The following is a 27,979-nucleotide window of genomic DNA, read 5'->3' as shown; positions in this document are numbered from 1 at the left end:
CCTAGGAGTTCCTTAAATCCAGGTTGTCTGTCTTGGTCGTCTTTGAACCCCCAGCCTCCCCGCACAGTGGCTGGTACTTGGAGAGCACTCCATAAATGTTTGCGATATTGAATAATACGTGAAGCAAGCGTCCAGCCCTCAACTCGCGGCGGTGGGGGATGTGCGGGCGGTGGGGGCAGAAGGGAGAGCTGGCCGCGTGCCGGGTAGAAGGACACAGGCGCGGGCTCCTCGGTGCTCGGTGGGTGGGCACCCGGTGGGGGTATACGAGGCCCGAGAGCGGAGCCCGGGTCCGCAGAGGACCGGCGGGGCCGGGCGCCCAGCCTCCCCGCGCTCCTCCCCCCGCCCCCTCCCGCGCCCCCTTCCCCCGCCTCCTCCCGCGCCCCGCCCGCTCCGGCTCCGCCACCCCCGCCCCGCGCGGCCGCGGCAGGGAGGGGCCGGGGAGGCGGAGCCAGCCGCGGCCGAGGCTCCGGGCACCCGCGCGGCTCCCGGCGGTGGAGCGGAGATCCCGGCGCGCCCAGGTAGGAACCCCCGCGGGGAACGGACCCGGGAGCGGGGCTGCGGCGGGAGGGGCGCGGCGGGGGGCGGGGAGGCTGGGCCGAGCCCCGCCCCTCGTGCGCGCGGCTGCCTCGAGGCCCCGCGAGCTCCCCGCCTGGGGGAGGGGGCGCCGCGTCCCGCCCCTCGGCCCCCGGCCCACTCCCCGCGCTCGCCACCCCCCCTCCCCTCCCGGCGGTGCGCCGCGCTCCTTTCCTGCCGCTCGGCATTCTCCCGACCGCCTCCGAGCGGCCCCTGGGGCTCGCCTCCCCTTCGGCCAGCCGCGCTCCTTGTTCGTCCCACAGGTTCTTTCCGAAAGCGAGCTGGAGTGCGTGGCTGGCCGCCTCAGGGAGTGGGGGGGGGGGGGGGCACGGCTAGAAGGAACTGGAAGGTGAGTCTGGATGGAGGTGGGGGGGTGCGGTGGCTGGAGAGCCCAGGATCATTCTTTGGCATCTTGGTGTCACCGGTGCTCCATGTTTGCGGAATGAATGAATCATTACTCTCCTTGTCCCCTTCTGAAGGAGGACTTTTTGAGGTCCACGTGCTGCAGAGCACGTTTGGGGGGGGGGGGTGGCTCCTGAACTAGGGCTCCCCAGTCCTGCGTAGTAGAAACCCGACTCCCGTTTCTCCAGCTCCTTTCTAACACTCCATTCTGGGGGAGGCTCCCTTCAGTTTGGGACTTGGGGGTGGTGGGGAAGGAGGGAGCTCGTAGGCCCAGCCAGGTACTTGTTGAAGGTGTGACAAGGGACTTGGAGGTGAACGAGGGACTTGTGAAGGCCAAGGGACCAGACCACGACCTCTTAGAAGGTAACAGGGCACAGGGGATGCTGCAGAGGAGAGCACCCACTGTCCGGCAGAGGCCACTTTGTACCTTTGAGACCAGCCTGGAAGGGCCACCAGAGCATGGATTCTGACCCGCAAGCTGCTGAACTCCTCCAAGCCTGTTTCTTGATCAGGCTTCATCAGGCTAAAACGGGGATATTAGTATCCATTTCTCAGAGCTTTGTGCAGATTAAGAAGAATGTCATATGAAACCACCCAGCATAATGCTTGGCACATCGGGGGTACTAGCAAATCTTAGTCTTCCTTTGCTCTCTGACAAAAGGGAGCAGTTACTTGTTCCCAATCCCTCTGTCCCCAGATTGATCACGGACAGACACAGCAGACGTGTAATCACTGTTTGTTGAATGAACATGCTTGACGGAGCTACAGCGCTTACCTTCCTTCACCCAGGATCCCCAGGCGGAGCTCAGGAGCTGACCAGCACAGACATGCCAGTGTTGTCTGAGGATTCCGGTGAGTGTGACCCCTGGCTGGGCTGCCATAGCCCTGAAGGACAAGAGCCTGCTCAGCAGCCCGAGGCTGGACAGAAAGCAGGTGGACCCAGCCCTGGCTCACGGGAGCGGCCTTACCTGTGAACCCTGGGAACCAGAGCCTGGGGAGAGAACATGTCCATACGGCAGGGTCCACTTCGGGTCCCCTGGGGTCCCCAGGAAGTACCCATTGCATTGGCTCTACTTTGTGTTTCTTCCACTCTCCTCAGGTTTGCACGAAACCCTGGCACTGTTGACTTCTCAGCTCAGACCCGACTCCAACCACAAGGAAGAGATGGGCTTCTTGAGGGATGTGTTCAGTGAAAAAAGCCTCAGTTACTTAATGAAGGTAAAAGCCTCATTTCATCCCATTTCGTGAGGGTTTCTAGAGGTTTTCCTAGCCGGGGCCCATGCACTTCATCTCAACCTTTTCCCTCCCCCAGGAAGGTCTTCATTAGCCCACTGTGAATGGCTTTCTCTTCTGCTGTCCCACCGGTGACCCCACGGGTGCAGCCCCGTGCAGCCCCACAGTCATGGGCAGGCTGTGTGGTATCCGGGGCACACCGGGGCAGCTGACTTGGGAGGCCCCAGCCTGAAATCGGCTGTCTTTGCAGATTCACGAGAAGCTGCGCTATTACGAGAGGCAAAGTCCAACCCCAGTTCTGCACAGCGCTGTGGCCCTTGCTGAGGATGTAAGCCAGGTTTTTCCTTACGGTGTTAGCCCTGCTCCCTACCCCGTAGGCCTCCTTCATGTTGCCTGTCACCATCGCTTAGCCTAGGGGACCCAGGGGCTCGGAGCCCAGAGGTAAAGAGGCATCTCCTTCCCTTCTCTTCTTGCTCCTCCTTGGGCCTCCTAACAGGCAGGAAAGAACCTGTGAGCCTTGCACGAGGCCAGGGGACTCGGGGACACAATGACGCCCACTTACTGTGTGTTCCCGAGAAAGTCTCTTCCCCCAGCCGTGAAATGAGAGCATTTGGATCAGATCAGCAGTTCTCACGTTGTCGAGGACTGGCGATATGAAGGTCAAACAATCACCTTGTTCTGTGCTTTGGGGAGGCCCCATGTAAAGCCCTAGGATCCAAAGACTTGCAGTGCGTCCCTGCTTACTGGTTCGGGGTTCTTGTTATTTATTTATTTGTTGTTTGTTTGTTTGTTTGTTTGTTTAGAGAGGCAGAGAGAGAGAATGCGAGCAGGGGAGGGGGAGAGAGCGAGGGAGACAAGAGGGTCCCAAGCAGTTTCTGCGTTACCAGAGGGGCTCAAACCCACAAACTGTGAGATCATGACCTGAGCCAAAACCAAGAGCCAGACCCTTAACCGAATGAGCCACCCAGGCGCCCCAGCTTTCTTGTTTTTTACAGGAATGCTTCTAGGGGTGCCTAGGTGGCTCAGTCAGTTAAGCATCTGACTTCGGCTCAGGTCATGAGCTCTCGGTTCGTGAGTTCGAGCCCCACATCAGGCTCTGTGCTGACAGCTCAGAGCCTGGAGCCTGCTCCAGATTCTGTTGCCCTCTGTCTCTCTCTGCCCTTCCCCAGCTCCTGCTCTGTCTCTCTCTTAAGAATAAGTAAACATTAACAAAAATTAAAAAAAAAAAAAAAGAAAGGAATGCTTCCTAATTTCTTCTAGACCTGTCCTCTGTGTTGCATGGCTTGGGAAAAGCTGTCCCAGTTGGTTGCCAAGACCAGCTCCTGAATAAACTCACCTAACCTCAGGAGACGGCCTGGCGAGGCCCGGCTGCAGCCTGTGGGTGCAGACCTTCCCTCGCTCCTGTGATGTGACTGAGAGCACGTTAGGTTGTCAGCACTGCCTCTCCTGCTAGCTCTGTGGCCTTCAACAAGTCAGTCAACCTCTCGGAGCCCCAGCTGCTTCATCTATAAAATAGCACAGTGGTGAGGACACAGATAACAGAGCCAGCTAAGCTCAGGTTCAAATCCTGGCTTTTTGACCTCGTGCAAGATATTTCGTCTCTCTTACTTGATCCTCGCCTGTCAAACGGCGAAACAACAGCACCTTCTGTGTTCAGTTCACTGTGCCAGTTAGGCGAGGAGCTCCACATAAAGCAGAAGAGCTCGTAGGAAGGGCTTAAGAGGTTAGCTCCCGTTAGGAATACCTTACGGAGCTACCGAGGTGCTTCTGGTCCCTGCTGTGATTTCCCTGGGAGCGACCGTCCTGGGGTGGCTGAGGGGCTAGTGAACTCCTGGGTGCTGTCACGGTTCCGGCGAGGGCCCTTGGGTCTGAAGCGCAGGGAGCGGCGTCTTTCCCTGGGCGACTTCCGGCAGGTGCATTCTGTCTTGGTCCTTCCTCTACAGGTGATAGAAGAGCTGCAGGCCGCCTCCGTGCACAGCGACGAGAGGGAGCTGCTCCAGCTGCTGTCCACCCCCCACCTCAAGGTAGTCACGCCACAGTCCCTGCCTGTCCCCGCAGCGTGCATCTCCTGGGATGGGGGCGGGAGGGAGCGCTCGGCCAGGAGGCTGAGGAAGGAAGGAGAATTCTGAGCGGAGGGGTCCTCAGTGCCTGTGTCTGGGGGGCGGTGGTCTCTCTGGCCTGAGATCGGGGACCTCCAAATCATTGCCTAGTCAGGGCCCCCCTGGGCCCCTGTGAGCTTCGGGGCTGGAGCCCTTCATTTCTCTCGCTTTCCTGACAGGCCATGCTCATGGTGCACGATACGGTTGCCCAAAAGAACTTCGACCCTGTTCTTCCCCCTCTGCCCGAGAATATTGACGAGGATTTTGATGAAGAATCAGTGAAGATTGTCCGCCTGGTGAAGAACAAGGAGCCCCTGGTATGTGACACTCACCTCTCCCACCCCACCCTGTCGCTGTACCCGTCCCTCACCCACCCAGAAAACTAGGAAGAGACCCCCCCCCTCCAGCCCCAAAGTCTTTGGAGTGAGTGACGGCAGCTTCATCACGGCTGCCACGAGTCCCCGTGGCACCACTGTGTACAGGGTACCTCTTTCTGTGGGTGTATACGGCCTCATTCAACTGTGGCCGAGCTCCTTTGTGCAGTAAATAACCTTCGCAGCTGTACAGGGCCACCCTGATCATCCTGCTCCGAATCAGAGGTTGGCAAACTATAGTCCGAAGGCCGCACCCAGCCCACTGCCAGTTTTTGTAAATAAAGTTTTACTGGCACACGGCCATGCCCTTTCACTTCCGCATTGTCTGTGGCCGCCTCTCCCCGTGACAGCGGTGCTAAGTGGTTACCACGGAGATGGTGTGGCCTGCAGAGCCTAAGATATTTGCATTTGGCCCTTTACAGAAAAAGTTGGCCAAATCCTGCTCTGAATACTGAGGAAGCCCGGGGCAGCAGCCATTCTCCTCCCCAGCTGACACATTGTCATCATTCTGGTCCTAGTTCAACACCGATTTGCCGAGCAAAGGGACAGGGGTGTTTATTAGATGGAGGGAAGTGGAGGAAGTCCAGAGAATTGAGTGTTTGCCCCGGATAGTTACCGCAGCTGGCATTCCAGGGACCCCCATTCCACTCTCACCAAGGACCCCCAGCTAAGCCACTTCTGCAAACGGAAGAGGAGTGCCCCTCTGTTTCCCCACCTGCAAAATGGGGCAGGCACCCACTGATGCAGTGAGCATATCGTGTGCCAGGCACCGTGTTGGGCACCGGAGGTTCAGAGACGACTAAGACTTAGTCCTTGCCCTCTGGGAGGTCACAGGAGAGTGACGGGGCGGGGTGGGGGGGGTGGTCCCGGAGGAGGTGATGCCGGGGCTGAATTCCAAGAGAGGGAACAAGTTTCCCAGAAGGAAAAGGGAGAGGAAGGGCACTCCGCACAGAGTTACCTGAGCAAAATCACGGTGAGGGAAACAGCATGGTGTATTTGTCAACGGGCAGTCCTGTTCTCCGGCCTTGGTTCCTGAGTTTGGCCAAGAAAGAATTTAGAACCAAACTCTAAAGCAAGCAAGGGTTTATTTTAGTCTCTTTTTATTTATTTAAAATGTTTATTAATATATTTTTTTGAGAGAGAGGGGGAAGCAGGAGAACGAGCAGGGGAGGGGCTGAGAGAGACACACACACAGAACCCAAAGCAGGCTCTAGGCTCTGAGCTGTCAGCACCGAGCCCAACGCGGAGCTCGAACCCATGAACCGTGAGATCGTGACCTGAGCCGAAGTCGGACGCTTAACCGACTGAGCCACCCACGCGCCCCGCAAGCAAGGGTTTCATAGCAGTTTAAGTGAAAGTACACTCTCCACCGTTGGAGAGCCGGCAGGCCCAGAAGTGACAGCTGCACTGTGGGTCAGGGTTGTCTTTTCATTTTTCTGTTTGGATAGGTTATGGGTCAGAGATAGGGCGGTTCCTGACCAAGGCTGCAGCCAGGCATCCAAGGGACTCCTCCTGTCAGTTGGGAGGGGGAGTTTTTAGCCCCATATGGTCCTTGTCTGACCTGTCAGGGCAACAATGGGGGAGGGCGGGGGCAAGGGGTTAAAAACCACAATGTAAGTGCATTACAATGAAGCCATCCGTTACTGTAGGGAAGTGATCAGAGGGAGGAACTCCGGGCATATCCCCTAGGGTCTGTCCTGGCTATTTGGAATTTGGCCTCCGCTATTTTATCAGTCAGAAAGCACTTGTTCCCTGCTTATATCTAGCTAATTGCCCGCTCTGTCATATTCAGGGAGCTCTGGGCTTCCCAGTGTGGATGTAGAATGCTAAGTTGTGGTTAGGAGAGACAGAGGTGGGGCCGGATCGGAGGGAGATGCTGTTTGTCCCTGCAGCGTGGCATAGCTTGATCCTGAAAGCAGTGGGGAGCTATTGTAAGGTTTTAGGTAAGAAATAACATGGTCAGATTTGCAGTTTAGAAAGATCATCCCAGGGGCGCCTGGGTGGCACAGTCGATTGAGCGTCCGACTTCGGCTCAGGTCATGATCTCACGGTTTGTGAGTTTGAGCCTCGCATCGGGCTCTGCGCCGGCAGCTCAGAGCCTGAGCCTGCTTCGGATTCTGTGTCTCCCTCTCTCTCTGCCCCTCCCCCACTCACACTCTGTCTCTCTCTCTCAAAAATAAACATTAAAAAAAATTACTTTTTTAAATAAAAAAAAAAAAAGAAAGATCATCTTGGTTGCCAGATAGAAAGTGGCCTGGAGGAGGAGGCCAGAAGCAGAGGACTGATTCGAAGGTGGGGACCAGATAGGTGGAGGTTCAGAAAGAGGGCTTGACTTAGGCCTGTAGGAACGGGGAAGAGAAAGCCAAGAAGTATTTCAGAAAAAAATTAATGTCACTTTGTGGCTGCACCGCTTTGGGCAGGAGTCGGGGGGGGTGGGGGGAAATCCCTGGGATAGTGCCCAGGTATCCAGCTGGGATGGCCGGGTGGGCACTGGGGCCATCATTCAAGGGAGGAATAGGGAGCTTAGGTCCCATTGAATTCAAAAGTGGAGGCATCCAGGAAGTGGAAGGATTATTTGTTCAGAGATACAGAGTGGGCAGCCGCCAGCATCCCGGAATGGTGAAAATCACACCTGAGAGGTCGAGACCGCTTGGGTAGAGAGTAGACAGTGAAGCAAGAAGGGGGCCAGGGCCAGATCCTGGCCTTTTAATCACCATTTGAAAGACAGATTGAGGAGGACAAGTTGTCACCTGGAAGACCCAGGAGAGAGGGGTATCACCAGGGCCGAGGCTAAGAGAAGATCCCGAAGGGAGAGCGGGCACCAAAGTCAGATGGGAGAGAGAGGAGAGAAGATGGAACGTGGGAGCTGGCAGCTGGTGGGACTTGGGGGGCAGGAAGTGGAGAGAGCAGATGCGACTGCTTCTTTAAGAAGCTTGCTCCAGGAGCGCCTGGGGGGCTCCGTCTGTGAAGCATCCAACTCTTGGTTTGGGCTTAGATCATGATCTCACATTTTGTGAGTTCAAGCCCTGTGTTGGGCTCTGCACTTACAGCACAGAGCCTGCTTGGGATTCCCTCTCTCTCTCTCTCTCTCTCTCTCTCTCTCTCAATAAATAAATAAATAAGCATTTAAAAATTAAAAAAAAAAAAGATATTTGCTCCAAAGGAAGAGACCGGTGGCTGCTGGATGGGGGGAGGGGGGCAGGCTTTTTATTGATGAAGGGGATGTGATATTTTTGGAGCCAGGAGAAGGAGCCAGCAGAGATGGGGCATTGAGACTGTGGCAGAGAAAGGGAGGGGACAGAAGGACCAGCCCAGACGGAAGGCGCCCCTCCTCTGAGAGGGGGGGAAAGGAGGAAAGGATGGACAGAGATGCTGGAAAGTTTGAAGGTCTAGGGAGCAAGAAGCCGTGGGGTTCTTGGCTGATGGTTTCTGGCAGTATCTGTCCTATGGACTTCAAATAGGCGGCGTGAACGAAGTTAATAATGGGTTCTGCTGTGGTCCACGGGCCAAGTCCTGGTCCCGAAGCTCTGGCTGGCGCATAACTGGTTCCCCTCGGCAACCACAGAAGGCCCAGTACCCTGTGATTGGCAGCGCAGAGCCCGAGGCGGGGCTCGAACCCACGAACAGTGAGATCATGACCTGAGCCGAAGTTGGATGCTTAACCGACTGAGCCACCCAGGCTCCCCAGTGTTATTGTGCTTTGTAAGGTGTGAATTGCTGTGCTGTGTTAATGTGAGATGCCGGTTTTATGATGTCCTCAGCACTGGAAAGAGCCCCATTGATCTGCCCTCTGGGGTGACAAAAGGAGAGATGGGGACACTCTGTTGGGTCCAGAGAGTTGGGGTGTGAGGTTTGGGGCTGCCTCTTAGGATTCCGCCCGCTCTGTCTCTGATGCAGGGTGCCACCATCCGGCGGGATGAGCACTCAGGAGCTGTTGTGGTGGCCCGGATCATGCGAGGGGGCGCAGCAGACCGGAGCGGTGAGTGGCGTCAGTGCTGGCCTGGCCGAGGTGATGGCCAGCGTGCCCCAGCCTTCTCCCTTTGGCCCACAAGTCTCCTTTCCTCCTCTCCGGCCCCTGTTTGGGATGTGCTTTGCTTTCGGGAAGTGTGGCTGGATTTCTCTTCTTCCCAAGCCTGGTAGAAATTTCGATCGTCTGAAAATACCTTGGGCCTGGAGAACGTTGGGGTCTTGCCCCGTGGCCTAGCCGAGGGCTATGGTAGCTCAGCCTACGGCACGGGCTTGACGGGTAATTTCTAACTGAGGAGCCGGGACACCCTTCCCCACCACCCCGGTTGTCACTATTACAGAGGGAAGGGTGTTCACGCCCCAGATTTGTTTGGGTGGGAAACAGGTTGAGAATCATTTGTGTGAAAGAGCTACTCCGTTGGGAGGCAAACCTTCTGGTGTAGAGAGGTGTTACCCCAGAAGTCTGGGGATCGCTGTTGTGAAGTCCAGTGATTTCTCAAACATTAACAAGCACAGAAGCCCCCCCACCCCCACCCTCCCGAGCATCTTGTTAAAATGCAGTTCTGATTCAGCAGGTCGAGGGCGGGCCCAAGATTCCGCACTCCTGCCTGCCTTCTGGGGGCCATTGCTGCCGGCCTCATTTTGATTAGCAAAGAGGGCCCAGTGTGTAGAGACTCTTGTCATTCAAGCAGAGGCCAGTGGACAGGTGTGTGTGACACCCTTGATGCCATCTTTCCCGGGGCCCTTCGGTTTTTCTTGTTAAGACTGGAGAAAGACATTCTTAGAGTGTGTCTGCTAATCCGGGAAGGTGAAGAGTTAATGTTTTTAAAGAAGCAAAGGTTATAAGTGAGAGAACACAGACCTTCTATGTCAAAATAAATGTGTTCGAGCACAGGCTCCTTTATTTCTTGGCAGAGCGGCCTTGGGCAAGCTGCGTTATTTTTCTGGGTCTCAGCTGCGCCCTTGTAAACTGGGGATTTCCCTGGGTGGTTTTGAGGCCGCGGTGCCAAGTGAGGGACCCCGCGCGCAGTAGGGCTCAGCCAGTCCCGGGCCCACCCGCTGCCTTTACACCTTGGGTCTGCCGTGCGTGCGGCGGGTTCCTCAGGTGGGCACCAGTGGGGCCCTGGGGCTGAGGCCCCTTCCTGTGCTGAGGGGCAGCCCCTGTGTCTCTTAGGTCTGGTCCACGTTGGAGATGAGCTCCGAGAAGTGAACGGGATCACAGTCCTGCATAAGCGCCCGGACGAGATCAGCCAGATTCTGGTCTGTGCTGCATGCATGCTGGGGGCGGGGGCGGGGGGGGAGCAGGGGGTTGGGGGGGGATGTTTAGAGGCTACAGGCAAAGTGGCCTTGCAGCGTGTCCAGGGGGCGAGGGCGGGGGGCGGGGGGGGGAACAGGAAGAATGGCGCTTCCGGGCCTCCTGCCTCTCAGACCGTCTCTTCAGCACAGCCCTCCCCCTCCCCCTGTCCCTTTCCCCGAGGACCCTTCTGGGAGATCCCCTCAAAAGGGCCCCCTCTTCCGAAGGGCTGAGGAATATGGAACAAGAAGCTGCAGCACAGGGAGGACCAAGAGCAAGGGCTTTGGGGTCAGCCGGTCCTGGGTTTGAATCCTGCCTACACTACTTTCTAGCTGTGCAGCCTCGGGCAGGTCATTAGTTCACTTTGCGTTTCACTTTCCTGTAAAGTCAGAGCAGGGGTGGTTTTTCATCCAGTGTGTGGTTGTGATTAGGATGTAAACATCTGGGAAAGGCTACAGCACTTCCCATCGGTAAGGGGATTCTAGAGGGTGTTACGTGCTGGGACACAAACCACCTCCAGAGCCCATACTGGAAGTTCAAGTCAAGCTGCAGTTGTAAAAAGCCCCAATCACAGTTTTGTCTTCTTTACCCTAAGGCATCCTCCCCGAACATGACCCTCTTTTCTAACTTCTGATGGTTCGGGAAGGGGCAGAAATGGGAAGATCCGAAGAGAGGAGGCCCCGCTGTAGGGAGCGGGCAGGCTCCTTTGGTGTTCCTGCCGCCACTGCCCTTTCCCTGGTTCTGGGCACTGGCCTCCTTGTGTTCTAGGGTGGTGCTGGGCCTGGGAGACCGTTGGGCGAGACGTGCTCTCGTGGGCTGCCAGCATTCTGCCTCGTGGGCCCCCACGTGGGGGTGCAGAGTCTGTGTCGGGTAGAGGGAAGGGGAACCCCTGGAAAGGTAGGAGGAGTGGCTTGAGATTGGAGAACCCGTGTGGGGAAAATGGAAGCAAGGAAGGGAAAGGAAACTGCACTTGGTTATTAAAATAACCTGAGAGAATAGAAAGAAGGGTGGCCCTTTGAGGCATGAGAGGTCAGCCCTTTGGGGCACGGGAGGTCAGGAGGGATGGGAAAGTGGAATTCATTGCCTGCGCTGTCCTTGGTGCTCCTTTGTCCCTTTGTCCCATGAAAATGCAAATGGTACTTGGTTTTGAGTTTTCCTTTAGTTAATCCAACTGGGTGCCACCATGGGGCAGTGGGCCACAGGGGTGGTGGCGAGTCTGACTTCCTTCTGAACGCGAGTTTCCAGATCTGGACAGTAAGACTTGAACTCACGGAGGTTTGGACGTGGGAGGTGGTAAGCTTCGCCCTCTCCCCTTTCAGGCGCAGTCCCAGGGATCCATTACCCTGAAAATCATCCCAGCCACCCAGGAGGAGGGCCGGTTAAAGGACAGCAAGGTATGGCGGGGTTGGAAGTGGGGGAGGGCTTTGAAGCAGTCATTCCGGAAGAGATCACGTGTCTGGTCCTGTGATTCATGTATTTGTACCTGTCTCTTTCTAAACAGGATTTGACGTAGCTTACTAATAAAAGACAAGGTTATTTTAATTGAAATAGAAAATCAGGGCCACGAAGAGGAGAAGGTACCAAATGTGCTGGATTCGGGACCAATTAAGTAACTGCCATTTGTTTAATGCTTCGGTGAGGCACCCTTTTTTGGGCACCTCCTCTGTGCCGGGCGCTCTGCCAGGTGCTGGAGACAGGGACAGTTAGTAGCTCTGAGGATTCCTAGTTCAGAAGGGGCGGCGGGGGGGGGTGGGCAGGGGACCAAGTGTTTCACTGCTGGACGATTGGTGCTTCAGAAGGATCCCGAGCAGAGTTACAGGTGCCATGGAAGGTGTCATGTAGCAAGGGTGTTAGAAGTGGGGCTGGAGGAAGGTGAGGACTGGTAGACTTCCCTGGTGAAGATGAGGAGGAGGGAGGTTCAGGCAGAGGGGTCTGCGTTAGACGGAGGCTCAAGGGTGTGAAGAGGAGGAAGTTACCACTGTGGGTGTAATCCTGCTGGGACAAACTCAGGGCTGCCCTACAGACACACGCCCTCCGTCTTCCCACCCAAGAGCCAGGGCAGCTGGGAGATCTGGGCACCAGGGCAGCTGGGAGATCAGGGCACCAACTCGCACCAGGCTGCACCCGGGAATTAATTCCCAGCAATCCCTGCTGGCTGGATTAGAGTAGAGCAGTGGCCAGAGAAAGCCCTTGGACAAAGAGATGCCGGGGCTGGCTGCTGGAAGTCTGCCTGGCGCGCACTGGAATGGTAAGGCCCCGGGGGATGCGGGAGCTCCCAGGCAGCTCCGTGGGGGAGGCTAGAGTGGGTAGAGACTGGGGGCAAGGAGACCTGGTGGGGAGGCTGTTACAAAAGCCTCGGTGGGAGATTATTATGACCCGAGCTGAGGTGGTGGGTAGAGCGGAAAAGAGGGCGTTGCTCTGATTTCAAATAAATTTGGATCTGGTCTTCCTGGCAGCCAAGGCAGAAAGGAGATGAAATGCACAACATACTTTTCATTAGTAGGTGGAAGGAAGCATGCCAACTTTTCAAGAAAGGTGATTCCCAGCTCCTGCCTCCCAGCACTAAGTGCATGAAAGAAGGGACATTACAACCCTTGGCACAGAGTAGCTGTCAATAGACATTTTGGTGAATGGGGATCGGTAATGGACAACGTCTTTGATGTCCGTGTTTCACAGCAAATGAACACATAGTCTTTCCGCGACTGTTTCTTATTTGCACACTTTGATTAAATCCCAGGGCTTACCTAATGTAGACTCTTATCTGATGGAAGGTGGTTCTTTCTTGGACATGCTGATGTGATCTCCGTAAGCAGCTTTTGCAGGTTCTAACTCGATACAGGGAGAAAACTTGGTTTTCCTGGAGGATAAAATGGGTAGCCTGTGCCTTAGCCCATCCTTCCTAAATATTCTTGATCCAGAAGCTTGATCTGGGCTGGGCATTTAAGATTATACTCTCTTACGGGTACCTGGGACCTTGGTGACATATGTGGCTGGTTAAGGGTGTCTGTCCTTGTAATATCTGGCCAGAAAGTTCTTACTGTTGTCTAACTGGATCTTTTCTGACTGGTGCATAAAGGAATATGACTTGGATCTGTTTAAGGAAGCCCCCTGGCTTTTTTTTTTTTTTTTCTCCTGTTTGCTGTTAATGTAATTGGGCCTCAATGGTCTGGAAATAGAAATAAAAAAAATCTATCCACTAAGTTATAGAACAGGGAAGTGTGACAAAATGCTATTGTTTTCCCATCATCTTCTCTAGAGGGTGACTTCAGGGTAAAGGGGAGAGTTGGGGGTTGGCCAAGTATGTGACAGAGGAGGCAGGACTGAGCTGTAAAAAATGTGGATGTCAATTACCCACTGAAAGGGGATGGTGAGGAGTCGGTAACAGTAGTTTTGTTAGTATTTGGGTTCTTACCAAAATATCTAGATTACTTATTTAGCAGATGGCTGCTGACTTCATCAGGGGCAGTTAGCATATCAAAAATAACATTTTAGTTAAAATCGTGCTTGCCTTTACTTTTTGTTCCCAGGATTAATTGCCGCTTTGTCTACGCTAAGAGGTTGTTATAAGGACAGCAGATCCGGTAAATAAGGAAATACTTAGTTTTGGAACGAGAAATTCAGATATAGAGCCCATCTATTAATTTTCTGAACCTTGATGGGTTTCCTGACTATAATATTCAAAATGGCTGAAGAACGATAGGAAAATACGTGCAGCGTGTTTCCGAGTAGCTTTCTGCTCTCGAGGCTCCTTGCTTGTCCTGACCGTGGGCGCTAGTTGTCATTTGGCCCTCGATGCAGCATAGACCTGTCTGTGATCACGCCCTCTTCAGGTGTTCATGCGGGCTCTTTTCCACTACAACCCTCGGGAGGACCGGGCCATTCCCTGCCAGGAGGCAGGCCTGCCTTTCCAGCGCAGGCAGGTCCTGGAGGTGGTGAGCCAGGATGATCCCACGTGGTGGCAGGCCAAGCGAGTAGGGGACACCAACCTCCGGGCCGGTCTCATCCCCTCCAAGCAGTTCCAGGAAAGGTGGGTCTGGGGTATGTTGTAAGGGGGGGCGCTCTGGAGTGGCTAGAGGCACAGGTAGCTGGCAGAGCCCCAAATCTCTGCCACCATGGCCGGAGGGGCGCACTGTGTGTTGCTCCTGAGGTAAGTACTGGTTGTTTGTGTGTTTTGTCTTCTGTGCCCTAACCGGTGGTGATGGCTGTTGGAGATTTAAACAAACATCTGGAAATCTGTGTTCCTAAATTAACGTATATTTTATAACACACACCTAAAGAAAGTTGAAAAATACGACATAAACATACAGAAGGGAAGGGCGAGGAAAAGAAAATTGCCCAAAGTCTTGCCCCTATTGAGACAGCATCATTTATTTCCTTCCTGTGCTTTTTATGTAAGTGGTGCACGTAGCATTGGAAGTCTTACTTTTCTTTTAATGTTTATTTATTTTGAGAGAGAACGAGAGGGAGAGGGGCAGAGAGAGAGGGAGAGAAAGAGAATCCTAGGCAGGCTCCACACTGCAGTGCAGAGTCCGACACGGGGCTCGATCTCACGAACCTCGAGATGATGATCTGAGCCGAAATCAAAGAGTCGGACGCTTAACAGACCGATCCACCCAGGCGCCCCGGAAGTCCTGCTTTTTGTGTGTATATAACTCAATATTTTGACGTCAGCATTCCCCACATTATTGCCTCTTCTTTACTGTGTGATTTTAATGGCTGTATAATATCGCATCAGAAAATAGACCGTTCACTCATGGGCAGCAAGTACGGTTTCTGCCCCCGAGGAGCTGACAGTTTAGCAGGCAAGTCACGCAGGGTTCAGACGAACACTTTATATAAATGTGGCGGGTGCTGGGGAGGAGGACCCGTGCTCTGCAAGGTCGCATCGTAGGAGGGTCGCCCCTCATCGGGGCGTGCAGGGAGGTGTCTCTGGGGAAGGATCATACCTGGGTGACTTCACTGCCTCCCTGGGGCTGTACTTTTCAGGTGTCTGCACTGTTTCAGTGCTACGAGACTGCAGGAATCACCCTGCACGTTAGACTCTTCCTCATGCTTCAAATTATTTCCTTAGGATAGATTTCCAAAAGTGTAAATGGTGCCTCAGAGGGTGTGGCAGTAATGACCGTGTCACCTCTTCTGAGGCCTGTAGCCCACCTCCATCTTTTGGGGTTGTGGAATGCTCTAGGGACAGACTTCAGGCTTCAGCTGTTTCGGTGCCCCTGCGTGTGGTCTCCGGCCAGGCGCATTAGCATCCCCTGGGAACAATCCCCTGGGAGCGTGTTAGAAATGCAGACCCCTGGGCCCTGCGCCAGACCTGCTGCATCAGGAGCTCTAGGGGCAGACTTGAGCTCTGTGTCCCAACAGACATTCCAGGTGATTCTGAGGTGGCGAAGTTTGCAGTTTGCGAACCTTTGCCCTATTCCCTCAGGGGAACCTCAGACCCATATGCGTCTTTGGTTTCACAGGTCTTGGGGGAGAAGTCTTCAGCTGCATTTAAATATGGAACTCAAGACACCTCTAAGAGCCCTGAGTGTTTTCTCAGATCAGAGATGAGGCCTTGGTGATGGTCTCTCCACTGATGGCCAAACTGGGCAACGTGCCTGGCTGAGCTCTCTGATTTGGGGGGAAAAGGCTGTTAAATTAGAGTCACTTTTGCCCTTGACCTCTCCTGGGAGTTGTTCTGCTGCTTCCTAGCTTTCTTGGAGATGGGGAGGCCAGGGGAGAGTGAGGAAAAGACCTCCTTTCCTTGAGAATCAGTCATAGGAAGGTACCGACTGATCGCTTGACCGTCCTGGGCCGGACTGTCTTGCTTCTCCCAGAGCAAAAGGCTTGGTTTCTTCCTCTTCGTGAACCACTGAGCTCCCGTGAAAGTGTCTCTCTTTATGGAAACTGACTGTGAAGGTGGGAGGCCCTTGGAGTGCCAGGCTGTTCCTACCTGTGCAATCCAGGCCTTAGTTTCCCTGAGTTTTACAGAAGTTTTACAGTCCCTCTGACTGGTTTTGTGGCCCAGCTCATGGGCCTGCCCATCTCCTTGTGTTCTCATAGGCGACTAAGCTACCGGAGAGCCACAGGCACCCTGCCGAGCCCACAGAGCCTCAGGAAGCCCCCCTGTGAGTAGATGGGCAGGGAAGCACTTCAGGGAGGGGCCGGGGTTGGGACTCAGGGGGTTTGTGCCCCGAAGAAGCAAGCACTGGACTGGAGAGGGCACGATGGGTCTTGTCTGAGCTCACAGGCCTCCAGAGGAAGGAGGGGATGGGGAGAGGGATGCGGAGGGGCAATGGGGTAGGTCAGGGGGGCTAGTCCCTGGAGAGAAGCTACTATATTTGGGGCCCATAGATGATACTGGGGGACATGTTAAACATCTCTCCCAAAATTGTGTGTAAATTGTGTGTGTCTGTGTTTGTGTGTTTGTGTTGTCTGGGAGAGTGTCCACGGCCTTCATTAGATTCCCAAGGGGCTCTCCGACCCTGACAATTCAAGAGCCACTGATGGTGGAGGAGTGGAGAAGGCTGTGGGTGACCCAAATTTGGCAAGTAAAAATAAAGGATGACTAGTTAAATTTGAATTTCAGATAAACAATGAATGAGTTTTTAATATAAGGGTAACCCATGCAATATTTGGGATATACTTATGCTAAGAAATTGTTGTTTATCTGAAGTTCAGGTTTAACTGAGTGTCCTGTATTTTTATCTGGCAGCTTACTCTGTGTAGCACCTGCCTTCTCGAAAACACACTCACCTTGCCTTTTAATCATCACAGTGTGAGGTAGGGGAGTCAGGACATCCTCTTTTCCAACATGGGAGAATGGCATGGGGGCTGGTGTCAGGTTTTCAGAGGGCCCGTGGCCAGAGTGTCCAGGTTGGAGCCGCGTATAGAGAGGAAGCTTCCCCGTGGTATGGCCTTTCGGATTCAGGGGGGCTCGGAACCAAGCAAGGGGGCCAAAGGGGTGTCAGGTGACCGGGGGCCAGCTGGCCCGCAGCCCTGCTCGGTGCCACTCCATCCTCTGGCACCTGCCTTTGCCCAGGCAGGTCTCAAGCCCGGGAAAAGAGAGAGCAGGTTCCAGCCCGCTGCCGGCAGGCATCCTGGAGTGAGCCGCTCTGCTGGCTCCGGGCCACCGCCCACGGCCACTCGTCCAGACTTGCTCTCAAGTCAGAAGGACTGCTGAGTAAATTGGCCTTGAGGCTGCTAATGCCGGTGATGAGCTGGCTTGCTTGGGGCCGCTAATGAGACACACACAGGAAGACTAATTAGAGCTAGTCTCAGTTTAATAGTGCACCGCAGCTCGGATCACAGGTTTGTCGGAGGAAAGAAAGAGGGGACAGATGGAGGGCTCCTTCCGCACACGAGGCCACGGCTGCCTGTCAGCCTCAGGGCCTCCTGGTTCCCCTCCGCTAACGCTCTTCCATCTGTCTTTTGTGCAAACCGCAGATGATCAGCCTTGTGACAAAGGTAGGCTGGTATCTATCCCCTGTGCACCCGGATGAGACTCCTTTTTTTGTAGAAATGTCTGGAAGGGCTTGTTGCCTTCTCCCTGTGCCCTGAGGTGTGAAGAGCTGCTGGGGACAGAGCTCCTCCCTGCCCGCCTAGCACACGGGCCCCCGCCGGCTGGGCTGGGCTGCCGGTGCTGGTGGGAGGCAGGAGACTGCAGGGGGTGGACAGGGCGAGTGAATGTCCCCTCCTGATGCATACTGATCCTAGCCCAGAGGGGCTTGCTGGCCCAGAAACCCCTGCCAGGGCCTGGAAAGGCTGTTTGGGGCCTCAGCATGGAGCATTGAGTGAAACAGAAGAACTTGTTTTCCTGGGGGGCCAGGATATGGCGTCTCTTCCTGACCCCCCTGAGACACCATCCCAGTGGGTTCCGCCTGGCCCCCAGGGGCCGGGAACCTTTGGGTCAGAGGATGTGTCCAGCAGGGCTCACTGGCCGCCCTTTCTCTGTTTGGTTTCCAGAGACGTCTGACTGTGAGGGGTACCTCAGAGGGCACTATGTGGGTAAGTAGTGGGGACGCTGCCCTGCCCGTGCACAGCTGGCTGTGGGCTCCCAAACCAGGCAGGGTGATCTCATCCCCAGGAATCCTTGAGGAACAGCTGAGCTTGGGGGGCTCACATTTCCCTTCAGTTTCTTGTCAGCCAGAAGAGGGGCTGACCTGCCCGGGCTTTGGGGTGCAGACACTGGGAGCAGAGCCCTGGGAGGGAAGGAATGCAGGCCGGTGGGACTCAGCCCCCCTTCCAAGGTCCGGCCAGGGGGAGAAAGTCTTTACCGGGAGATCCTGGGACTAATGCCGTGGTTCCCCTTGCCCTTCCCCCAAAGCTGGTCTTCGGAGAAGCTTCCGGCTGGGCCGAAGGGAGAGACTGGGAAGCCCCCAGGAGGGAAAGGTGTCCGCAGTAGCCGAGTCTCCAGAGCTGCTGACCTATGAGGAGGTGACCAGGTACCAGCACCAGCCTGGTGAGCGGCCCCGCCTGGTGGTTCTGATTGGTAGGTGATGTCCTGCATTTCCGGGGACAAATGCAGGATTTCCTCCCTGGTTTCCTCCCGGAAGGATGGGGAGGTTGCTCAGCAGGGACCCTGGTCACCTTCCCTTTGTTTCCCAGGATCTCTGGGAGCCCGACTGCACGAGCTGAAGCAGAAGGTGGTGGCAGAGAACCCACAGCACTTTGGTGTTGCTGTTCCACGTAAGAGAAGAGGGCCCACATGGCGGTGGGGGGGCGGGGGGCGGTGCGTGTGTGCGCGCACGCGCACGTGCATGGATATTTCATGGGGGCTTGACTCCCCATATCCATCCTAATCCTTACTTTGGGTCTGAGGGACCGATGGACACACTGCCTGCTATATGCAGCTCATGAGACCTAGACATGATAAGAAACCCACTCTCAGTGGTCCACTAGGACCCTTTGAGGCAGAAGGCCACTTCTGCCCACTCTCAGTCCAGTCCACTTGCCCAGTTCCTTCCTGGGGTGGGAGGTGAGTCTAGAGCACATTGCAGGCAAAGTGGAAACCTCAGGGGGCATTCCAGCTTCCTCTTCACAATGACTCCGACCCCGATGGCCGCTGCCCTCTGGGTAAGAGAGCAGTTCAGAGAAGCCAGAGAGCCCTTGTAGCTGGATTCCAGCCCCTCGGAAGTTCTGGGCATCCTCCTAGGTGCTAACGCCCCTGCCAGTTCCTGAGTCTAGAAGCAGCTGTGGATGCTGAGAGCCAGTAGGCAGGAGGTCCTGGTTCCGGATGTGATAAGGAAGAGGAGAATGAAGAGTCTAGGACCTGTAGCAAGAGCTTTTATGTGTGGTAGCTTGGACAGCCCTCCCAGTACCCTTGAGGAGAAGGATTACCACCACCCTGTCCTGCAGAGGAAGACACTGGGGCTCAGAAAGGTTAAGTAACTTGCCCAGCGTCACACAGTTGGTAAGTAGTGGAGCCAAGTTTCAAACCAGGCAGCCTGCCCAGTCGTGTCCTTAATGAGGCCACACAAAAGGCCTCTCACCTGCGGCCTACTGCTTCTGGTCCTTTGGAGACCCCCAGATCCAGCCCCCGGAGCAGGGGTATATGGATGGTCTGCCTACCTGCTTCCAGGCACACCACAGGTAGGTGACTTTCCCCCGTGCTTTTAGGAACTAGGAGAGTTGAGGAGGGCTTCCCGATTCTTCCCACTTTAGAGAGGCAGTGACTCTTAGCCTGGGTTTTGAAGCATAAATAGGAGTTTTCCAGGCAGAGAAGAAAGGAATAGTTCCCTTTGTGCATCCACGGGGATGGAGGTGTGACCCAGGGTAGCAGTGTTAGGGACTGGGGAAGTTAGTGTGGGTGATGTGGGAGGAGAGACTCATCTAAGGTCTTTAGAGTGTAATGGGTGGTGAATAAAAAGCATTTAAGCAAGTGAATGGCATGGTCAGAAAAGTGACCCCGCAGCTCTGCCAGAGGTTGGACAGAGATGCCACATATGGAGCACAGAGCATCCCCGGGTAGTTCTCAAGGGCATGAAAACGTCCCTCAAGATCCCATCTTTTCTTTTGGAATGCTCCGGAAAACGGTGTGTTACTTCATGTGTGCTCTTGTTCTGTGAAGGACTGGATTTTCCCCCGAGTGTGCATCTCAAGTCTGCTAGAGCAATCAGTGGGGAAACGCTGTGTGTTTTTAAATTATTAGCGTGAGAGCCAGCTTTGCTGAGGCACATCTAGTCCATAACGGGACTGTCTTCATGCCTTTTCTTGCAAAATAAGAAATAGCCGAATAAGGAATTAAAAGCATACAGCAGCGTCATCTCTATTTGGGGCCCCATTGCTCTCAAAAAGAAAAACAATTTGGACATCAAAGGTTAGGATTAGGGATCCCTTCTGTGATTCATTAAAAGCCACGGCCTTGGGGCGCCTGGGTGGCTGAGTTGGTTGAGTGTCAGACTTCAGCTCAGGGCATGATCTCGCGGTTCGTGGGTTCGAGCCCCGCGTCGGGCTCTGGGCTGACAGCTCAGAGCCTGGAGCCTGCTTTGGATTCTGTGTCTCCCTCTCTCTCTGCCTCTCCCCTGCTTATGCTCTCTCTCTCTCTCTCTCTCTCAAAAATCAATAAACATTAAATAAATAAATAAATAAATAAATAAATAAAAGCCACAGCCTGCACCTCAGTGTCCTCACCTGCAAAGTGGGAGGCCTCCTTTTCCTACATCACAGGTTGTGCCTGCCCCACAGGGACACAGACAAATCGTTTATCCGCAAAGCAGCAATGGGTTCCGGAGAGGAAGGCAGCCACGGGCTTGCCGCTGTTGTCGCTCACTGTGAGGTGACATTTCTTTGCCCAGTTTCCCTTTTCCTTTCTTTAAAAGACACCACCAGGCCCCGAAAGAGCCACGAGAAAGAGGGTGTGGAATATCACTTCGTCTCTAAGCAAGCATTCGAGGCCGACTTACATCATAACAGGTACGTGGACTTGCCGGCCCGGCTGGCCTCGGTGCAGCTGGGGCTCTTTGCGCGTGTCCAGTGGTCCACTTGACCTCGTGGGAGGGCTCTCGGAAGAGATGGGGGAAGCGGGAGAGAATTTGCGGTGCAAAGTCTGCCCGTCTTTCCACACTCACTCAGACAAGCTTGGGAACTAAAGGCCTGATCCCCGTTGGTGGTGTTTTAGGTTCCTGGAGCATGGTGAATACAAGGAAAATCTCTATGGAACCAGCCTGGACGCCATTCAGGCCGTGATGGCCAGAAACAAAGTGTGTTTGGTGGACGTGGAGCCGGACGTGAGTTTCTGGGCCAGTTGGGCATTTTCTATTGACGGAATATGTAAACGAGGGGACTGTGTATTTTACAGAACATTTGAACTTCAGTTTTAGGGTTTTCTAGTCCAGAGTACTGCATGTCCTTCAGTCTCCCTTTGAGAATCTAACGGAAGCCTTGTTGTACCCCCGACTGTGCCCATCTATACACGAAGCCGCATTAATTGCAGGGCGCTTGTGGACCCTCTGCGGGCCTGCAGGCCTCGGACAGTAGCCTCTGCATGGAGTAAATCATGGAGTAGATGGCGGCACCGAGTGGTCACCTGTGACGTGACTGGGAATTAGATGTCCATGCGCAGGTGGAGGCTGGGGCTCAGCTCTCGGTATCAGGACAGCGCCCCCCTCCCGCATCCCTAGTGCCTCCTTCCCTCCCCCCACCCCCGCCTCCCCAGACAAGTGAAACAGTGACTTAGGGAATCACCGAAGGAGGCAATCAGGAGAGCAGTTTGAAAGGGAAAAGAGAGGGAGACCTGACCCTGTGAAGTGCTTCAAAAACATTTCCAGTTCTGCACACGCTGCATGCTGTGTGTTTGACCGGGACCTAACCATCTTTTTTAACCTTGTCTTTGAGAAAAACTTCTAAGCTATGAACCCAATCTGGGGATTTTTCTTCCTCTATAGACACAGCTTACGCTATAAGCTGTAAGGCTTTATTTTACAGCAGTTGGCTTGAAACAGATTCCAGCAAGCACATTATGTCTAGGGAGGAAAACCCTCTCTCATTTGGACTTACTGGGGGTTGGTAATCGAAATTAAAAGTCTAGATTTCAGCATTTTCTTTGAAAAGTGATTTTATTGATTTTGGGGGCTGGGGTACAGATTGTACATTTAGCAGTATTTCCAAATTGACGCCCTAATGTTATAGGTCATATGTGCTAATGAACAGGATGATTTGCATATTGAAAATCTTCTAAAGTCTTTAGGGTTTGTTTCAAATGATTTCTTTGTCTCTTCATTTGCTTAGCAAACCTTTTCTTCTTTGAATATCATAAGGAGGCCTCACATATTTTGGATTAGTCCAAATTGACGACAGTTGACTAAATAGAAGCACGTTGAATCTTGCTGCCTCTTCTGTCAGGACTGGGCAGGTGGAGAAGGGCATAAGAAGGTTAATCAGAGCTTGTGGGGTCAGGGCTTAAAGAAATGGCAACTCTTGGAGCTTTGGAACGTTCGTTCTCAGCAAGTGGGCCTTTGGGGCCCAGCCAAGTCCAGTGTCAAAGTGGAGGACGGGAAAAGGAGCAGCTGGTCTGCCCAGCTGAAGTCCAGTGTCATAGGACCGTGTGCTCGGGACGTTTGCCACCGAGGTTATGTGATGAAGCACACCATTACTGAGCATTCGAAAAGCGTTTTCACAGTAACGTATTTCCAAAACGCATACTATTCTTGAACTTTCTTTCACAGGCACTGCAACAACTGAGGACCTCAGAGTTCAAGCCCTATGTTATATTTGTAAAGCCTGCAATACAGGAAAAAAGGAAGACACCACCTACATCCCCAGCTTGTGAGGACACAGCAGCCCCACTTGTAAGTTTAAAGTTGATCATTTCTGAAGGCCTAAAAAGGCCTGTTCCAGCTGCATAAGGGTGCTTGTACCTTCTGGACAGGACCGTCTTTCCATTTGCCTGTTGGCCAGATTTAGATGGTCACATCACCAGAAGGCACAAAACGGGGCATCTGAAAGTTCCTCCCAGTTCAGACAGCAGTGACTTTGCCTGGGCTCCCCACGCTTCCCTCTTTCACATAAGCACCCTCCCAGAAAATCAAGGACATCTGTCAAGAACTTGAACACACGAATCTGTTAAATTCCCAAGCCAAACCCAAGTAGTTTTTAATTAAAATACCGACTTGGATCCAGCAAGTGAATCCAACATGGGGCAAGCGACAGCACGGCAAGAATCCGTCCTGTCTGCTGTTCAGGACTGTGACGGTCTTTAAAAAAAATTTTTTTTTCATGTTTATTCATTTTTGAGAAACAGAGACAGAGTGTGAGTGGGGAAGGGACAGAGAGAGAGGGAGACACAGAATCTGAAGCAGGCTCCAGGCTCTGAGCTGTCAGCACAGAGCCCGACACAGGGCTCAAACCTACAAACTCTGAGATCATGACCTGAGGTGAAGTCAAACGCTTCACCAACTGAGTCACCAGGTGCCCCTGTGACTTTCTTGCTAAAGCCACGGGTGGTTGAGTTCTACCTTTACAGGCCAGGAAAAGGGTTCAGGGGATTTATGGCTGTAAAACAAATGTCATCCATTTTACTCCATGAGAGATTTACTTGAGTTCCTTCAAGATGCAAATATTAGGAGGATTAAGGTACTTAGTGGCAAAAATGTTCCTTCTATGATTTCTTAAGAGCTAAATGCTTCCAAGATGAACAGTGAGGGTGCCTGGAGGTGGGGAAACTCCAGAAGCGGGGGACAGGTGCACAGGTGTGTATGTGGGGTGGATGGGGAGGTGGGGTTGAAGATCCAGGGACAGCGCTGGCTTACTGAAGAGTGCTTTTGAGTAGGGGAGGAGCCCTGTGGGAGAGAGTATTTATTTAGAAAGCTTTTCCTGGGGACGCCTGGGTGGCTCAGTCGGTTAAGCATCCAACTCCTGATTTAGGCACTAACCGTGTGGAACCTGCTTGGAATTCTCTCTGCCCCTCCCCTGCTCACTCTCTCTCTCAAAATAAATAAACTTTAAAAATTTTTTTAAAAAAGGGGGTGCCTGGGTGACTCAGTTAAGCGTCCAACTTCGGCTCAGTTCATGATCTCGCAGTTCGTGACTTCAGGCTCCGCATCAGGCTCTGTGCTGACAGCTCAGAGCCTGGAGCCTGCTTTGGATTCTGTGTCTCCCTTTCTCTCTGCCTCTCTCTCTCTCTCTCAGAAATAAATTAACATTAATTTTTTTTTTTTTTTTTAATTAAAGTGGTGCCTGGGTGGCTCAGTCAGTTAAGCATCTGACTTTGGCTCATGTCATGAACTCATGGTTCATGAGTTTGAGCCCCACGTCCGGCTCTGTGCTGACAGCTCAGAGCCTGGAGCTGCTTTGGATTCTGTGTCTCCCCCTCTCTCTGCCCCTCCTCTGCTCGTGCTCTGTCTCTCTCTCAAAAATAAACAAACTTAAAAAAAATTTTTTTTTAATTAAAAAAAAAGGAAAGATTCTCCCAGTGTCATCTACTTTTTCCCCTCTTGGGAGAAAGAAGTAAGGAGAAGAAGGGGCCTCAGCCTTCTCGTGTCTCTATCGTTTTTGTGGTAGCATGCCAACCTGTTTCCTAGACCTTTAGAACATATCTTCTAAACCAAAATAGGAGTCTGGGGCTGATTGGCAACAGAGAGAAGAGGAGGAGAGAGAATTTTGGAATGTGGGTCTCTTTGGGGGAGGACAGCTCGCCCTGCTCTGTAAAAGCACTGAGTCTCTGTAAGCCCAAGACTGGAGAGCGGTGGGGGCGCCTGGGGGGCTGGGTCAGGTTTAAGTGTCTGACTCCTGATTTAGGCTCAGGTCATGATCTCCCAGGTCGTGAGTTTGAGCCCCGCGTGAGGCGTGGGATTCTCTCTTCCCTTCTCTCTGCTCCTCCCTTGCTCATGCCGTCTCTCTCTCTCTCTCTCTCTCTCTCTCTCAAAATAAATAAAACTCAAAAAAAAAAAAAAGACTGGAAAGAGATAGAAAGGGAGGTGGGTGAGTGCCAGAGGCCTGTTTTCATTTTGCAGTGTTACTTAAAGTAAGATCTGCCGCTGGCCTTTCCCCGCCCAAATCAAGCTCACTGTCAGTCAGCTACCCGCTTGAGCTTCTGCTTATTCCAAGTGTTTTTGAATGAAGAAGCAAACCCTGAGCAGGCTGAGCAAAGGAGGGGTCACTGGCTACCTGTCCCTTACCGTTACGTGTCAGGAAAGCAGTCTGATGAAAGGAAATGGGGCACTTGGTCGGGATTATCCCAGCCCTTGCATAAAAAACTCTAGCTGCTGTTCTAGTGTTTGGCTCTGCGTCTGAGGAAATGACAAGAAGAATTCAGTTCTAGGTGCTGAAGTTAGGAGTTTTGAGAAGGCATTAGAGTTACTCATTCTCCTTTCTCCCCTTCGTCGATTCCAGAAATGCTTGCTTTGCTTCTAGTTAATAGTGTTTGTAGTGCTTTGCTGTTAACTATGCAACCAAGTTGACGTGCAGCACAACAGTACCGCTTCTTTGGAAATCTCTTCCAACAGGAAGTGTGATACTGACATAGATGTACGCACGGGTAGAGAATCGGCCTCCCCCCCAGAGCACATGCCATGGCTGGAGGTGAACAGATGCGTAGTGGGTATTTCGAGAGGACGAATGATGATGAGGTCTACCGCTTGGTGACATTTCTGGGGCCGTGATGGGTTGTCACCACTACACCCTGTTCTTGTGCGCGCCGTCGGTTATTCACGGGCCACAGTCGCCCGCTCATCGCTGGAAAATGAGAGGCTGGAACACTGCCCGAGAAGAAGACTGGAGGTGTCTCATTTTGAGCGAGAACCACCCAGTTGCTCCGTAACCGCCTCTCTTCCTTGCAGGATGAACAGCAGCAGGAGATGGCCGCTTCCGCCGCCTTCATAGACCAGCACTACGGGCACCTGGTGGACTCTGTGTTGGTGAAGGAGGACCTCCAGAGCGCACACAGCCAGCTCAGAGCGCTCCTAGAGAAGCTGACCAAGGACACTCACTGGGTACCTGTTAGTTGGGTCAGGTAACTGTATCCTAGAACGGCCGGGTCGGAGGGGACCTGGAACACCACCTAGTCCGGCCTCCCCCAGGCCAACCATCATGCAACCTCAAGTGTGGAGAGGAGCAGAATTTTCCATAAACTCCATTGTCGAGAAGAGTACGTGCGTGAGGTCTTGTTTGTTACTGGATTTTGTCTGCTGTTTTTCACTGCGCCCCTTCGGAGCGGAAAACACGAATTGAGAGGGGGCATATCACAAAAGAACACATTTCATTCATTAAAAGTGTCACGGGCAAGTTGACCCTGATTCTTTGCACCAAAGTGAAGTGGCCACTGTCTTTTGGGGGAGGCGGGGGTGAATTTATGCAGTGCCGATTTGCAGAGATGTTTAAGCTTTCAACAGTTTTTTTTCTTAACGTTTATTTGTTTTTGAGAGACAGAGCATGAGTGGGGGAGGAGCAGAGAGAGAGGGAGACACAGAATCCAAAGCAGGCTCCAGGCTCCGAGCCATCAGCACAGAGCCTGACTCGGGGCTCGAACCCACCAACCGTGAGATCGTGACCTGAGCCGACATCGGCTGCTTAACCAGCTGAGCCACCCAGGTGCCCCAGAGATGTTTAAGCTTCATAAACAGAGTGACGCTTCATTTATTCAGCTTTGTTGGGAATTGAGTTGTTTTGCCCACTGAGATGTCCCATGCAACTGAGACTCCCCTGTCATCAAGCACTAACGTGTTGATTTTGACCTCCCTGATAGTGTTTGCTTGGCAGTGGAAAACTTGGCTCTCTGCCTTCTTAAATATCGAGCACAAACTTTATCGGAAGCCTAAGGCACACTTCACCGTCGTCATGAATCACTGGGCTGTTGGACGACACAGTGGTGTTTTCAGGGACTCGGGAGGAATACAAGGCTGCTTGTACCTTTTCTAAATACCCTCAAGATTCCTAGAATGGAGCCCTGGCTTTGCTCTGTTCTGTTCCATCACTTGTCCTTCGTGTCCCTGACAATTGCCCTGCTTCTCCCCTGCCCCCACCTTCAGATTATAGAGGCTTTTGCCATGCTAGGTCGTGGGAAACCAAATGATATCCCCTGTCAAAGACAAATCGGTCCTGACTGTCAAAATCAAAGTATAAAGATTCAGTGCAGGCCTAATGGGTTGTCCTTGAGCAAAAGTGCTCAACGTCACAGGATTTGTGATATATCTTAGCTGCTCAGAGAATTTGATTTCTTGTTAATAGCCAGTGTGTATAAGTCTTGATTTTGTGCCAGGAGCTATGCTAAGGCCGCTATATACATTACTTTGACAAATACACCAAGCCTATGACGTGGGCCTATCACCCCATTATCTGAATGCGGAAAACAGGCCTAGAAAGTTTCAGCAACGTGCCCAAGCTCACATAGTTCTAAAGAAATGGCAGAGCCATAGGATTTGAACTCAAGTCTCCCTACCAGAGATGGTCATTAATCCGTATCTTCTGCTGCCTCGTCCTTTTGTGGTCCCATAATTGAGGCTACCCGTTAAAGAATTGACTTATATGTGAGGGCTGTGTTTCCAGCTAGAATTTACAACAAAATGCAGGGGTTGGGGGGGGGGTGTAACTGTTAAGATTGTGAGGAGGCTGCTTACCCATTGCAAGTTCTATCCCTCATGAGATTTGCTGCCCATGTCGAAATGTCCATTTTTGCCTTCTCCTACAAAGACACCTTTGCAACTTTGTAGTTCACTAACCTGGTAGGTCCACCTGCCAGGATCACATTCTAAAAAAGCAAAAGGACGCAGACTTCTTTGCACTGACCAGGCGCTAGATTCCTCACAAGTGAAATGAGTCTTGACCTCTTCCACAAGGCAGCAGGGCAGGGAGGCAGCTGGCCCTTGACGTGTGAATGACACGTACAAAGTTGTGTCGTTACACAGGAGAGCCAGGATCTAAAGTCAGCACCGAGGCAGAAAACGCAGAGGTCAAAAGGACCCTTGAGAGACAATGACCAACTCTTAGCCAAGTCCCCTCTGGTGGTTTTTTCTCCAGTATATGAACAGTGGTTGAGCACCTAAAGCCTTCTTTTCTTTTTCTTTTTTCCTTTCTTTTCTTTTTTTTTTTTCTTTTTTTTGTATTTCATTTACACAACAGGC

The 27,979-nt window shown here is 53.0% G+C and overlaps 2 protein-coding genes across 6 annotated transcripts in view; one reads left to right on the top strand and one right to left on the bottom strand.

Moving 5' to 3' along the window:
• The first annotated feature begins 425 nt into the window (after positions 1-425).
• On the top strand, positions 426-26,005 carry MPP3 (MAGUK p55 scaffold protein 3). Of its 5 annotated transcripts, none has more exons than XM_027048863.2 (19): positions 426-518; positions 1,765-1,827; positions 2,075-2,193; positions 2,459-2,536; positions 4,152-4,232; positions 4,487-4,624; positions 8,579-8,660; positions 9,822-9,907; positions 11,261-11,335; positions 13,772-13,968; positions 15,987-16,051; positions 17,370-17,390; positions 17,889-17,930; positions 18,250-18,414; positions 18,531-18,611; positions 20,744-20,837; positions 21,043-21,151; positions 22,589-22,711; positions 25,700-26,005. In XM_027048863.2, the coding sequence occupies exons 2-19, from the start codon at positions 1,803-1,805 to the stop codon at positions 25,874-25,876; spliced, it is 1,758 nt and encodes a 585-aa protein (XP_026904664.1). In that variant the 5' UTR covers positions 426-518; positions 1,765-1,802; the 3' UTR covers positions 25,877-26,005. The 5 variants fall into 5 exon arrangements, with proteins under 5 accessions (XP_026904664.1, XP_026904663.1, XP_026904668.1 ...); XM_027048862.2 differs by having other exon boundaries at positions 460-518; positions 1,673-1,827; XM_053211525.1 differs by lacking the exon at positions 426-518 and adding an exon at positions 544-1,338.
• CFAP97D1 (CFAP97 domain containing 1) overlaps positions 22,032-27,979 on the bottom strand; it is a 15,971-nt gene continuing 10,023 nt past the window's right edge. Inside the window, exon 7 of the transcript XR_008293951.1 lies at positions 22,032-22,185. The gene's annotated coding sequence lies outside the window, so the exon portion shown is untranslated. The remainder of the gene's footprint in view (positions 22,186-27,979) is intronic.

This window comes from Acinonyx jubatus, chromosome E1, assembly GCF_027475565.1.
Source record: "Acinonyx jubatus isolate Ajub_Pintada_27869175 chromosome E1, VMU_Ajub_asm_v1.0, whole genome shotgun sequence".
In the NCBI taxonomy this organism is placed as follows: Eukaryota; Metazoa; Chordata; class Mammalia; order Carnivora; family Felidae; genus Acinonyx; species Acinonyx jubatus.
Note: the sequence above shows the minus strand (reverse complement) of the source record. Positions and strands in the feature narration are given on the sequence as shown.